This window comes from Lottia gigantea, assembly GCF_000327385.1.
Source record: "Lottia gigantea unplaced genomic scaffold LOTGIsca_48, whole genome shotgun sequence".
Taxonomy (NCBI): Eukaryota; Metazoa; Mollusca; class Gastropoda; family Lottiidae; genus Lottia; species Lottia gigantea.
In genome coordinates this window covers 739567-754034 of record NW_008709663.1, presented here as the reverse complement: position 1 = coordinate 754034, position 14468 = coordinate 739567, and the positions used below count along the sequence as shown (strand labels likewise).

Here is a 14468-nt window from a genome sequence, read left to right as displayed (position 1 = left end):
TCCGTAAACATTTCTTGTAGGCGTGATAGAGGCTACAGTTTTTATCCGATCTTGATGAAACATGTATATATTGATGAGATCTCGAACAAGTTCGAAATTGGTAATAATCGGAAGAACGGTTTCAGAGTTTTTGCCCTTGACTTAGAAAAAACGCCTCAAATTTGATTTGTAGACACGATAGAGACTACAGTTTTTTTTATCCCATCTTGACAAAACCTGGTATGCATGTATATATTGATGAGATCTCGAACAAGTTCGAAATTAGTAATAATCGGAAGAACGGTTTCAGAGTTTTTGCCCTTGACTTAGTAAAAACGCGTCAAATTTGCCCTGTAGGCTCCAGACTACATTTTTTATCCGATCTTCATGAAACTTGGTTTGCATGTATGGATTGATGAGATCTCAGTCAAGTTCAAAATTGGTAATAATCGCATGAATTGTTTCAGAGTTATTGCCCTTGACTTAGTAAAAACGCGTCAAATTTGATTGGGTTGGTAGGGTCCCGAGAGTCGGTATAGACACAGAGAGACAATATAGAGCGGCTAATTTTCGCTGTGGTCATTAAACACCAATACTCAGTGACGGGTACTAATTTGTCCACGGCCAACGACTGTTTCCACGCAACTTTGGAAAGAAACACTTAGATGGTGTAACACCATCAGACCTGCAGGATAAAACAGAATTCTTTCATTATTCTGCGACTCGGCTTTGGAAATCCGATAATCTTTGCATTCTATGCCTATTCAATTTGCCCATAGACGACAAAACAAATCAACCGTAGTTGACTGACAAGAAATCATGAGCCAATCAAAACCCTGAAACAATGGTTTTAGTTTGAGGTTAATTGTATTATGCTCAACAAATATCATCTGACATGACTGACATTAAAAATTCGAATGAAATAAAAATGATCTGTCTAATGTTGTTGCAGAAATGAAAAATCTTCCGATTACACATGCATGACATTACTAACTTGTCGTTTAGGCTGCTTACAGAAAGGATGTAAAATTTCATTGTTGAGATTAAGCAATACACAAGAATCAGTTGGAAACAATGACAAAAGGTAAAAAGATGTTATTCAGATGGAAGAATAAACTGAGGCCAGTGTACTGTAGAGTTGCAAATGCTCTGGAAAAGTCCCCCAAAAAGTTTCACTCTTTTCTATTTCACTTTCCAGGGTGCTCAAGACATCTACATATCTGCTTGGAAACCTTTCTAGTTGATCTCTTAATTAAGATCTTAACACTTCCCACCAGAACAAAATGGATAGTTAAGACACTTTGGTTAATGCTTTTATAATTTTATTTTCAAATTTTACAAATAATCAAAACAGTTTACAATTCACAAAAATAAAATAAAGAAATAAATTAAATCAAAAGTATTAATTGGTTTTAAATTAATTGTTGATTGGTTGGGTTTGTTTTGGTCGTCTACCATTTTAGTTACCTAGTCTTCGAACTTTTCTTATTGTAGGCTGAAAAAATCAATAATAATGATAGGTTAATGATATTGACTACTTTTAACTACATGATTTAATCAGTGTCTGGATTTTTATGCAGAGTTACCTCCCTTTCCAGTACGTTGAAGGGAAGTAACTCTATGGACGTTTGTCGGCTGCTGAACACAGCTTGAGATGGTTGTGTTTTGACGATTTATTTCAGTGATCTATGGCTAAGTGGCATCTTCACAGTGGTGTCTACTCTCTCCGTGTTTCCCCCAATAGAATCAACTACCAAATTGACAGAAGCGGACTCTTGTTCAGTGAGTTTGCTTATATTTTTAACATTTCTGTCGATGCCTCGAAAAAGTGATAGATCTTGTTTAGTTTTAGGGGCTGACCCTCTGGTCGTTCAGATGGGACGCCAAACCGAGGTCCCATGTGCTACAGATCATCGATAAAGAGTAGGCTAATGACAAACTTTTCCACATTGTACACTGCATGGCGTTGTCCCCCTTCATTAGCCTAATTCGGTGTAAAAAAAAAAAATAGGACGTGGATATTTCATCTCATTTCATTTTCGAAAGTCTAAGTCCTGACTGTTGTGAAAGATTCAGTTCTAAACAATTTTTCAAGCTGTCCTGATGAGGATTTTATATCCGGAACTGTCAAGTCAACATATGACGAGCTGAATAAGAATGATTTACTCACCAAGCTTGGAGGCTGGAAAGATGTGTTGTTATCGGTTGATTTGGCGAAAATAGTTGGTGCATACTGAAACAGAAGGTCAAATTCATGTAATATAACAACATTAACCTAATACCTATGAAGTATAGCCCAGGCCTAGACCATAATTAAATATTAGGTCAAACTTAGGATTTAGCTTTTGTCCATTCATCGTTTATATTAATAAAAATGGGGGATATTTAGGCCTTCTCTTGGATGATTCTGCAGCAATCACGGAATTTAACTCAGATCAAAATGGAATGAAAAACCATAATCGAACCATGGATGTGAGAGAATGCAAAGTGACACTTACATCTTCGTACATCTTGGTGATTGATTCTAAAGATGGAGTATAATCTACAACTAAATCTTTCATTTCTTCTACATAGGCATCCGTATCAGGCATTTCTTTTAAAGTAGACACAGGCATTGGTAAATATAATTCAACAGCAATTTCGCCTTTCTCTGGTTGATAAACTTCTACTTTCGATTTTCTTAAAAAGTTGAATTTTTCCAAGGATTGTTTCATTTCATCTTCAAAAATCTCTTTGACTAAATCTACCATTTCTCTCAATCTAGCTTCAATATTCTCTTCTATTCTCCAATAAGTGTAGGCCCATTTTCCCTGAAAATATAGAATATAATGGTTATACCTCTGCGCAAAATTTCCCTCAATGCATATTTTTGAATTTTTCTTGAAATGTTTTATTGTCATAATATTTTAAAATGACTAAAGTACTAGAAACCAACCTGTTGATAAACATCACTGGCGACATCTTGTATATATTTCACTTCCTGTCGTTTCATAACGTCATCAAGGTGATTATTGATGACTTCTCGGGCATTATAGATGGCGTCAGTATATTCTCGTGGTATCTGAGGAATTTCATATGAAGCGACATGTTCTTTCATTTTACCAATGTAATCTACAGCTCTTATTTCAGCTAATTTGGATCTGATGGCTTCAATATGAGGATGACTGGTGATACTTTCCATAGATTCTACAAGATAATAAATGTAAATTAGTTCTGATAATCACCAATAGAATTTGAACTCCCTGAAAATTGCACTGAGCATTTAACTGTTGTAATTCAAAAGTTTCGCAGGCTTGGTGCAATATCATGACTTCTCCAAATTAATTGTAGTTTTGTAGCCCATTATGTTACCAAAACACCAGATGTAGCTTACACATTAGCAGAAACGGAAGTAAAACGTTTCAGCAACTGGGAATCAAACAACAAACGGAAGTATGATTTCCTCCCAAACGGAGGTGTGATTACCTACCAAATAGAAGTATGATTTCCTACCAACCGGAAGTGTAACTTACCTGAGATTTTGTTAGAGATCATTTCACTCTGTTCATTGTATTTTTCTGCAACAACTTTAAGTTGTTCATCAATATTTTCTAAAACACTGGCCGAGGATTCCATTGCACCCTCCATCATCATCTATAAATAGAGAAGACAAAATACAGGTCTTTCGTAACTCAATAATTAAAAGTAGTTTTTAAGCTTCAAGTGCAGGACAAATTGTTCCATTAATAGAGGCCTACTCGGAAACCCTGAACCAAAGTTTAAACCAAGTCAGAACTAAGTTCTACCAGTCTTTCATCGTTGACATTTTTAACACTATTGAATTAATTTGAAGAACTAGGTCTTATCAGCTTATCAATGTATCTCTTCGTCAGTAGTTTAACTGGTAAATTCTTACTTACTGCGATGTTTTCCACCATGCTGTCTACTAGCTGTGTGTAATGAGTTCTAATTGGGAAGGATTTTATATCTTCTAATACTTGAGTTAAAGAACCAGTCATTTCTCTACAGTTGTATCTAAACTCAGTCACAGCTTGACGGTAGGATTCTCTACAATACAAAATAACCATCGTAAAACAATCGTAAAACATCATTCATCATTGTCAAATATCGTAAGGATGTTTTAGGATCAGCATCAAAGAGTTTGTTCAGTGATTTTATCGAATCGTCTAGTTCAGTAAGGACGATACAGATTGTTTTAAGCCTTAACACAAAGACATAGAATGAACTAAAAATAGAAGAAGAAGAAAAGATCTGACTTACAAAGCTGAGAGGAAATAATGTTCAGCTGTATCTCCCATTGATCGCATGTAATAATCATTATTGTAATGCATTCGTCGTAATTCATTGCTAATTCTTGTCAATCCTCTTTCCAAATCTTCCATTTCTCGTACCATCATCTCAACGTAGGGTTTCAGTTCCTCGCTGACAGCTTCAGCTACAACTCGGTATTTCTGACCAATTTCTTGTCCAATTGATTCATTGATTTCTGTGAGTGAGGATCCCATTCTAGTACTGAGTCTTCTCCATTGACCACCAGCATAATGCTTCAAATTGTTCATCATTTCTGGTCTCCAGTGAACTCGAGCTTGAATGATTCTGGGTGTTTCTAGAGCCATGGACAATAAACTTTCAGATCTTCGTGATCGACCATCAAGATAAGCTTCAGCTTGCATAGCGCTGTCGTTCATATATTTAGCTTCAATATGGAACATGTTGGACATATCATCTGGAAATAAGAATATCGTGAAAATGAAAATGAAATGAAATGAATGGAGTTTTACGGCCTACTTTTCTGCACCATATGGGCTAATGAAGACAAAATGAGGGAAGTTTCCCACCAAAGTTCTTTGAAGTATAAACCTTTTAATCAACATGACTCACCAAGATCGTAGTTGGATTCAAGATGGAAAGATCTGGATTTAGCATCAATAGATATGGCAGCAAGAGCAGCTAGTGCACCATCAACTCTGCTGTTGACTACAATTTGATATGGTTCCATACTCTTCACTTCACCAGTCATCTCGATATGATTCAATGGACTCACAACCTGTAAGCAGTCAAGAGCATTGAACTTTTTAATAAAGAATTTAGGCCGGTTACATGGTAAAATAAGGCTTGGCTTTGTGTAAAAGATGAAAAGACCATTTTAGAAGCAGTTTTAGAGATGACTATTAAATTGTACTGTAAGAAAGAATTGGGTTTACCTGAAGATTAATCTGTTTTCGGAGTCTATCAATATCACCAAGAAGAGCTAAATTGATTCGTCGTCGGTTGGCAGTCAGGTATTTCATGTGCATACCAGAGGTATATTTCTCACTGGACCTACCAATATGGGAAGTGATTTCTACATCAGTGTCGGTGTATGGGTGTCGGATTCCCAGACTCAGGGTGTAGTTATTGTACTGTCTATCGTAAGATACATCTTGGAGGTTGGAAGTCAGTACCAAGGTCTTTCTGGAGTCAGGAGAATAAGAGAATTCAGTTTTACCGTCGAATAAGGTTCGTCCATTATCTAATGTCATTTCAGCTCCGATCTTGATATCCTGAAAGGGAGGTAACCCATTGATTACTTATGGATAAGATATACTAATGGACATTTCCATGTATATGAAGGCATTTTGAAAACATAAAGATTGCAAGATATAGAAATATATTATTTGATATATGATTTGTTGGTTTCAAAGCTGGTATATACGACATATGGATTTGGTGAGATCTTGACAGACTCAATAATAGTGGCTACAAAGAGATTTTTTTTTTAATTTCATTTTAAAACCTTGATAATATAGGTTATAATGGAAAAAGTGAAGTAACTCTGTATTTACCTGAAGGTTGTTTGGTAAATTGATGACAACGTCAACCTTGTTGGATTTGTCACTTGGGATAAAGTTACCCTTGAATCCAATCTGTTTAGAAGTGTCTCTATCGGCATCCCATAATAAGGCAGTATTCAGAGATTTGGTGGAACTGGCATCACTGTAGCTTCCTCTCATTTCGACACTTCGACTTGGGGCACCAACTTTCAGGGAAGCATCGTACATCTTTCTGTAACGTCGGCTGTTATCAGAGACTTCTAAATTATAGAAGACTTTTCTTCCGAGTTGTTCATCCCATGAAAATTCACCCTGACTGACAGTTTGGTATCCGGAATTGTGGAAATTTCCCTTTAAGGCGACAGTTCTGAGTGGATGGACAATTTTAACATCGAGATCTTTCACAGAACCAAGTTTACTGTTGGCCAGTAATCTTAGATTGCTGTTTGGTTCATCTTTGTTCCAGTTGAGGAAGATATCACTGTTTGCTAATTCATCATTTAATAAGCCAGCCCAGGTGAACTGAACTGGTCGTGGTTTGTTCATGGTCAAACTTCCTTCACATTTCTCCTCAGTACTCCTCTCACTTTCCATGTCCAAAACAGTTTCGTGGTTGTAAGTGGCTTCCATCTTGTTGGTGTATTTCTTACCTTCCTTGCTTGAGATGGATTTAATGGTGGCGTCTCGGAGGATTTCAAATGGAGTAGCGATTGAAAGATCTCCATTGTATTGGGTGTTGTACCAGCCTTTAGCGTATTTGTAGCCACCATCTAAAGTGATCTGTTGGGTTGGTTGCCATCCGAGTTCAATGTGTGATCGTTTTTCATCAGCCTCTGAGTTTCTTATGGCTAATTTCAGTTCTTCCATTTCTGGAAGGTTGCTCTTCAGAATAATAGAACCGTCCATAACGAATGGTGATGTGTACATCATTTTGGCTTCGCCAGTCATTTTACCAGTGAGTGGTGATTCCATGGAGCCGAAAGATCGGAAGTTGTTCAGGTCTCCGAAGTGAGACATAGTCATGTCGACGTTTCTCAGCATTTCGAATGGAGTGTACATTCTCAAGGATCCGGTCATTGGCGAGTTGTTCATGTTCAAATCGGCGTTCATAGTGTATGCTTTGTAGTCACTCATTTTGAAACTGGCATCAGCCATATGATGACTCATTCGGCTACCAACGGAAGCAGAATAGATGACAGATTCGTATCCGTTAAATGGTGTTCTTACGGTTACGTCTACGGAATGTTTTGGTTGTTTAGCAAGTCTGACTTCAGCAGAGATCACCTGTCCTTGTCCGTATTCTACATTACTATTACCAGTAAAGGAAGAGCCAGCTATGGAATGTTCGTAAGACATCTTGGAACTTTCATATCCAGTAAATGGTGTTTTGACCTCAAGACTTGACTTCAGCGTGGACAACATTTGGTTGTAGAAATCCAATTTACCAGAGATCTCGCTACCGTCCATGTATCTTAAAGTGGATTGGGTGTTGAATTTGTTGGCAGGTCCAAGGTGTTTCAAGTTGAAGGCGAGGTTTCTGAAGCTTTCCATTGGAGTTGAGAGGGCAGCATCGACTAAGACTCCACGATTGAGGTTGTACGACACAGAGCCATCAATAACATCGTCACCATGTGAACATCCGACATTGATTCTCTTTTGACTCATGGGTCCCTCAGCCTTGATGTTGGCTTTGAATGAGTCACGATCACCAGCCAGCATGTAATTTCCAGAGACATCAGATACAAAATAGTTGTTTCTCGATACCACAGACATCTTACCATCAACTGATGTTTCACGTCCAATAGAGCCTTTGATTTCGGTCACACAGTTCATCATTGGTCCGTCATGGCTGAAACTGGCCTTGATTTCTTCTGTGTGGGGAATCATTAGATTCATTGATAATGATTTCTGTTCAGGCATGAATTGTCCAGTAACACTTACGTCAGCAACGGAACTTCGACCAACACTGACTTTGCTTGAACAGGTGAAATCACTCCAGTCTCCGTTTCTAGTGAAGTCAACAACGATATCTTTGACGTTTGGTGAGGTGGCGAGAAGAGAGAATCGACCAGTTGTGGCAGAATCGTGGCTGAAGGCAGAGTCGACGTTCACTTTTTGACCATTGAACTCAATTTCTCCATCAGCTGTAAAGTCAGTCATTGATCCTTTGCCATTGAGGATGAGTTTATTCATTTTGTAGCCTTCAAATGGGGTTGCAATGGTGACACGAGCTGCGGATTTGGGCTCAAGAGCAGCAACAATGTCAGCTACAATGTTTTTGGAGTATCCATAGTTGATCTCGGCATGACTGGATAGGCTTTTCTCGCCCATATTTTGGTTGTATTTATACTCTGTTCTCTCGTAGTTAGCAAATGGTGTGGTAATGATGGCGGATGCATCAATTCGGTTCATTCCATCGGCAAAGAAGTCAACGTTTCCTTCTATCTTTTGACTATCCATATATTTGATGCTAGCGGATGAAGCAAATCGGCTTAGAGATCCTTTGTGTTTTACAACAGCACCAACCTCACGGAAATCGCTGATTGGAGTGTTGATTGTGACAGAGGCTTCCATTGGTTCAGAAGTTTTCATCATACCGGAAGTAGCATACTCCTCACCGTCAACTGATGCAGTGACTCGTCCGCTCCAGGTGTCGAGTTGTTTATCGCCATGAGTTTGGAGAGCGAGTTCTTGGCTTTGACCGTTCATTCTGTAAGACATGGTGTTGCTAATATCTACAGCTGGTAAATCAATATGGAAGGTGTTGTCGGTAGAGACGATGTAGTCGGATCCAATGTTGGCTGAAGCCTTGGTGGTGAAATGACTCCATTCTCCATTATGGTTCATGGTGACTACAATATCATCGGAATATGGTGATACGATAGTCAAAGAACCATCGACTCCATTTCGGGCATTCAGACTGCTTCTGACAGTGATCTCTTTACCGTTACAGTTGCCAGTGATGTAAGCGTTTAGGTTGTCCCATTCTCCTTCTTTGTGAGCTGTAAAAGCAACTCGTCTGTTCTCAATTGGAAGTCTGTAGGTGAGGGAGGTGGTCAAATCAATAGTGGGTAATCTCATATCGAAGGTGGTATCCGTACCGATGTTGTATCGTCTGCCCATATTGGCGGAAATCTTGTTGGTAAATCGGGCCATGTCACCATCGTGGTCGATAACGAATTGCAAGTTGTCTGTGAATGGTGTTCTCAGAGTAAAGATGGTGTCGAGTCGTCGACTGGAGAAGGAGTTTCTCAAAACAGCCTGGATTTCTTCTTGACCATAATTCAATGTTCCCATAATCTTGACTCTCTCTAAACGACCAGAAACTTCACCCTTGGCTTTGATCTCTTCAAAGCTTTCAAATGGACTTCTGAAGATGAATTCAGCTACTGATTTTCGAACACCATTTGAAAAGCTTACATCTGATTCCACAGTTTTCTTCATAGCGGTAACTTCACCGTGAGCTGTGAAATCATCAATAGGTCCAGATTGTCGGACAGCAAGTTTTGATATTTCGAAATTTTCGAATGGAGTTTTCACGACAAGCATGCCTTCAACATCGTTTTCCCATTTCATTGTCAAGTCTCCTTCAATTGTGTTGGATGGTGAATATCTGATTTCAGCATGACTGACCATGTTAGCTGGAGAGGCATCATGTTTTAGAAGACCACCAACATTTTCAAGGTACTGGTATGGAGAGTTGAGATTGAAATCCATGGTAATTGGTCCATCAAAGTTGTATGTAGATTGAGCACTGATGATTTGTCTTGGAGAGTATTCAGCTTCAAAATGTGAATGTCGGCCTGTATTATCAAGATTGCTGGTTGCTTCCATTTGGAGGTATGGGAAGCTGGAGTATGGTGTGTCCATTCGAAGTCTTGCGCTCATATCAGATGCCCAGTTAGCATTAACCACCGAAGAGAATTTTCCCCAGATTGGGAGAATTTCAAGATCCATGGAACTGTCGAAGGCACTTGGGGATTTGGTGAAAGACATCACCGTATCCATTGCTCTCATGTTGGTGAAGGGAGTTCTCAGTTTAAGATTCATTTGTTTCTGATGATCAAACTGGAATCGTGATTCCAGCTCGACTCTTTCTCTGGGTGCATATTCTACCATAGCTGTTGATTCCATTGTTCTGCCTTCAACATATTTATTGGTGGCCTCGAGTACAACTGATCTTACTGCTTCAAATGGTGTGGTGAATCTCAGGGAACCGTCTAATGTCAACGGGTAGGCATAGGTGACACTTCCATCCATGTTGATTCGGCTTCTTGGTGACCATTCCATTTCAAGATGTCCTGTCATTGGGAAAGATTCACCTCGGAAGTTAACTTTGCTGCTGAGATCTTCAGTGTAAGGGTTGGTGATGAGGACTTCCATTTCACCATTAGATCCAGTAATTTGGTAGTTAACTTTAGATGTTGCGCATGGATTTCTGTCTTTCTTGATGATGACATTATTGGCGAGGAATCCAATGGCGTGTTGATGGTCGAGGCTCATTTCAATATCTCTAAGAACTTCCCATGGCGTCTGGATAGTAAGGTCTCCTTTTAGTTTTCGGGAAGAATCCATCTGATGCATACCAGACAAGTTGATGTAGACTTTGTTACCTCTCCAATCAGAAGTCCATGAAGATTTGATATCACTAGCCGTGTTTCTGTGAGACCAACTGTTTCGCAGTCTTTGTTGTGGAGCAGATAATATCAAACTTCCTCTAGATTGCATCTGAATACCGTTCAGGAAGAAGGTAGTGTCCAAATTTCCCATGTATCGTTCCCCATTCTTGTCCAAAGACAATTCAGCAACGTATTGGTTGTTTTCGTTCATGATTTTACCATTAATGGAGATGTCTTCAAATTCTGGGATGTTGGATTTCCAGGTCATACCGGAAGACATGTCAGTTTTGTAGTAAGTTCCCCTGTCGGCACCAGAAACTTCCAATTGGGCATTGGTACTTCCAATAGATCCTTTAACAATTGTTTTGATTTCATCGGCTATTGTGTGGGCAATTTCAGCTTGGAGTCGTTTTAGTCCTCTAAATGGTGTGGAAGCCTTCATACTGAGATCAATGTTACTGAGTGAAACAGGTTTTTTCAGGGAGAGGGAGGATGAGATCTGTTCACCACTCTTGCCCCAAGTCAAAGTGTTCACTGAGCTGTATTTGCTGGGATCGTTGGTGTAGGCAATATCAGCAGTAATTCTTGGCATCATCTCAAACGGTGTGATAAGACTCAAAGCTGTAGTAATATCGTTCAGATTTTGACCAAATGTTACATCAGCAATGATTTGCTCCACTGGACTCCAGGCGAAATCGACATGAGATCGGTATTTCTTGTTTCCGGAATGCTTCAGGTTTAGGACTAAGTTTCGGCTGGGGTATTTCAGCTCAGCTGTAGCGTCAAGATCCTCCAGTGATTTCAAGTTCATCATACCGTCCAATAAGACTCTACGAGACTTGTCCTTGGCAGCATCCCATTTGGTTTCAAGACTACCAGAATATTTGGTTCCACTTTTCTTGCCGTCTACAACGATACCGATTTCTCTGGATGGATGGAACAAATTCACTGTGATCTTTCCTCTTGGCTCAGATGGTGAATATTTAGAGATGGTGGCTAGTCCGTATTTATCCCCAGCATAGATTACATGTCCTAAAGCCTTGAAATTCTTCAGATTCAAGTTTGTTTCTCCGGACAGTGTGATTGGTTTCATACTATGGATGTTGATATCAGAGGAGAATTCGTGGGATTCATGTCGGGGTCGTTTGTAGCTAGACACAATGCTAGATTTCATGGATTTACCAATATTGACGTTCAGAGTGTGTTGAAGTTCCTTTTTGGTTGCTTGAGCTAAGCCTGAGGAGATGATCACGTTGTTTCCAGGGTAGGATAAAATGAATTCACCGCCCATTTTGGTTGTTTTCTTGCTGTCATCCTTTAGTTTCAAATCAGCAGAGACTGATTTTCCTTTTGCGTATTCCAAGTTGAAGTTGGATCCCAAGTAATTGTTGTTGTGTTTGTGAATACCCTTCAATTGAGCATCGACTCCCTGAAAAAACAAAATAAACATTCATAAGATTTTTATATATTGAAGCATTCTATGAAAACGAGCTAAGTAAGGGATAATCTCTTCCTCGTGAAATCTTTTTTAACCATGCATCTTTTTTCTGATAGTGTTAACATCGTAACAGTGAAAGACTTCGACTTACGAGAAGTGGGACGATGGCCTTTCCATTAAAACTAGCAGCAGCTTGTTTCAGGGATCCTTTGTGGTCAGCAGATGCCTCAAGGAAAAGTTTGTGGTCGGGATTTTGTCCAACTCGGAAGTCAAGTTTACCATCGGTGTGTCTTGAATTGTGGGAGAAATCAACAGCAGAATCGAAATTATATTCTGGGTTTCTCTTGACCTCGAAATTTCTGTAATTAAAAAGTGAGATTGTGGAGATTCGTTATCGATACATTGGATATAAAGCGTAGTTTTCCAATGGTTATGAAACAAATACACATTCCAATTATCATAAGATCATTTACTTTTGAACAATAAATATTGAGTTTGAAACAAACGGCAGATGTAAATGACTTACGTGGTAAGCGTGTGTTTTGTCAAAGTCTTGGCTGTTCTGTCATTATATTTGGTATTGAAGGTGATCTTGTTTTTCTTGGATCGTGGTATATTGTAATCAACAATAACTCTAGATGAGAGACCAGATTTTTTCATGTCCACAGTACCATCAATTTTCATGGTGATGAGTTTCGAGTTCAGGTTGACATCAGCTATATATTTCACTTGGTTTCTCTTCTTTTCAATTCGATTCAATTTACCTAGAAGAACAGAAGAAAACCTGTATAAATTGAGCTCTGCATCTTACTAGTGACAGAAGTGACAGATTTTCTTTAAAATCTGCTATTTAACATACTAGTATCTCTATTTTGTCCTTCAAATGACCACTTCATCACCTCGAAAACCCTCGAATAATCTCTATACTTACAAGTACAAGAAACTGGTTTCCTCATCCACCAATCCGAGGCAATAGATGTGTCAATATTGAGGAATTTGCCAGGCATATATTCACAGCTGCCTTTCATCATGGCTACTGAGGCTTTGGGTGTTCGGATCTGGATTGTTGGGTATAGCTTTATTCCTTTTCCAGATTTCTGAGCCAGTTTGACCAAACCGGAGAATTCTCCCTGTTTCTGGTAGTTGAAGCCCATACTGATACTCTTCTCGTTGTTGCCGTAGATGGCTGACCCTAGAAGAACGACGTGAAATAGAGATTTAAGTTCAGCTATTATTCGCCTTGTGAAATGATAATATGTTGCTTTACTTCAAAAAGGTTTTTTTGCAAAGGTTCAACCTTAAATAGAGTTATAACAAAAAACACAACTTCTAAATGTCGTTCAAATCTTATCTTAAATAGAGTTTTACATTTTGCTATTCTATAACAAATAATACGACAAGATATTTAATATCTATGTTTATGTCTATGTTTGTAACTAATTTGACTTTATTAACTTACAGGCAAAAGTAGTGTCTGGTGATGAAGGTTGCACCAGAGTGATGTCTCCAGAACAATCGTGGCCTTCTCGGATAATTTTACCAGTAGCGGTGAATTCACCCATGGTTGGATGGGAGAACGTGATGGTAGGTTGATAGCTGACTTTTGGTCCATTGTTCATGATCTTGGTTTCAGCATCCATCATCATCCATGGCTCATCGTCAATATTGATAACTCCTTTCATAGCTTTCTTATCTCTGGTGTTGATCAGGGTTGCTGCAAATTACAAGTTTTTTTTCAAAATATGGTAAGGGCAGTGTAAGTTTAAGAACTGTTATACATCCTAGTGTTCTTCTGTGTATTTATGTTATATTGTTAATATTCTGTATGTTGCAATGTTGAACAGTTTTAGCATTAATTAAAGTCTTTATGACTTCATGGTTAGCGAATGTAGAGGAACATTTTTCAATGAAAGTCTAAACTAGTCTTAAATATTTGATTAAATCTACCTTTGGTGGAAGCTTTCTTCCATGGAGAAATCATTTTAATTTCCAAATCTTTAGCAGCCTTGTTCAAGATGAAGTCGAAAGCCAGAGATCGGTCAACTCGAGATCCAGGTGTGTCAATGGCCAGTTGTACCAGACTAGCTTGTTTGGTCTGGAAGACAATACAAATAATTTATTGGAAATATAATGAAATGGAGATGATAAAATGTTGACAAGTTAAACAATTAGATTCTAAACAATAAGACAGTATTGTGCTACTAATATTATTATAATCATGGTGAAAGGCAGAAGAGAGGATCTTTAATGTCTATTTTGTCAGCTGTGAGCAAGAAACTTACCAAAGTTTTCTTTGCTAAGAATCGGTATCCAAGATGTGAATCTCGTTTGTAAAGAACCAGGCTAACTCCAACTGGTCCAGTGAATGGGAAATAAGGAGCTTCTGACATCATGGAGGCGTTGGGAAAACTGACTTCCCCACATACTTCTAGACCAGTGATCTTGGCCAGTTTACTTCCGGTACAGACTTTACCAACCTTACGGTTGTCAGTGATCATTTTTTGTTCCTTTTCAATGTCACCATGAACAACAAAGAAAGCAGTTCTGGAAAAATAATGATTTGAAATTAAGTCTCGAATTGATTAACCAGATGACTGTTGGATCAACGAATCACTTGTA

The 14468-nt window shown here is 38.7% G+C and overlaps 1 protein-coding gene across 1 annotated transcript; it reads right to left on the bottom strand.

Annotated features, from left to right (window-relative positions):
- Positions 1-10634: 10634 nt before the first annotated feature.
- Positions 10635-11585, bottom strand: LOTGIDRAFT_124933 (hypothetical protein; the record flags this gene model as incomplete). Its single annotated transcript, XM_009061418.1, has 2 exons — positions 10635-11084; positions 11241-11585. Coding segments are annotated over 2 exons (795 nt in total), but the record flags the coding sequence as incomplete, so codon positions are not given.
- Positions 11586-14468: the final 2883 nt, after the last annotated feature.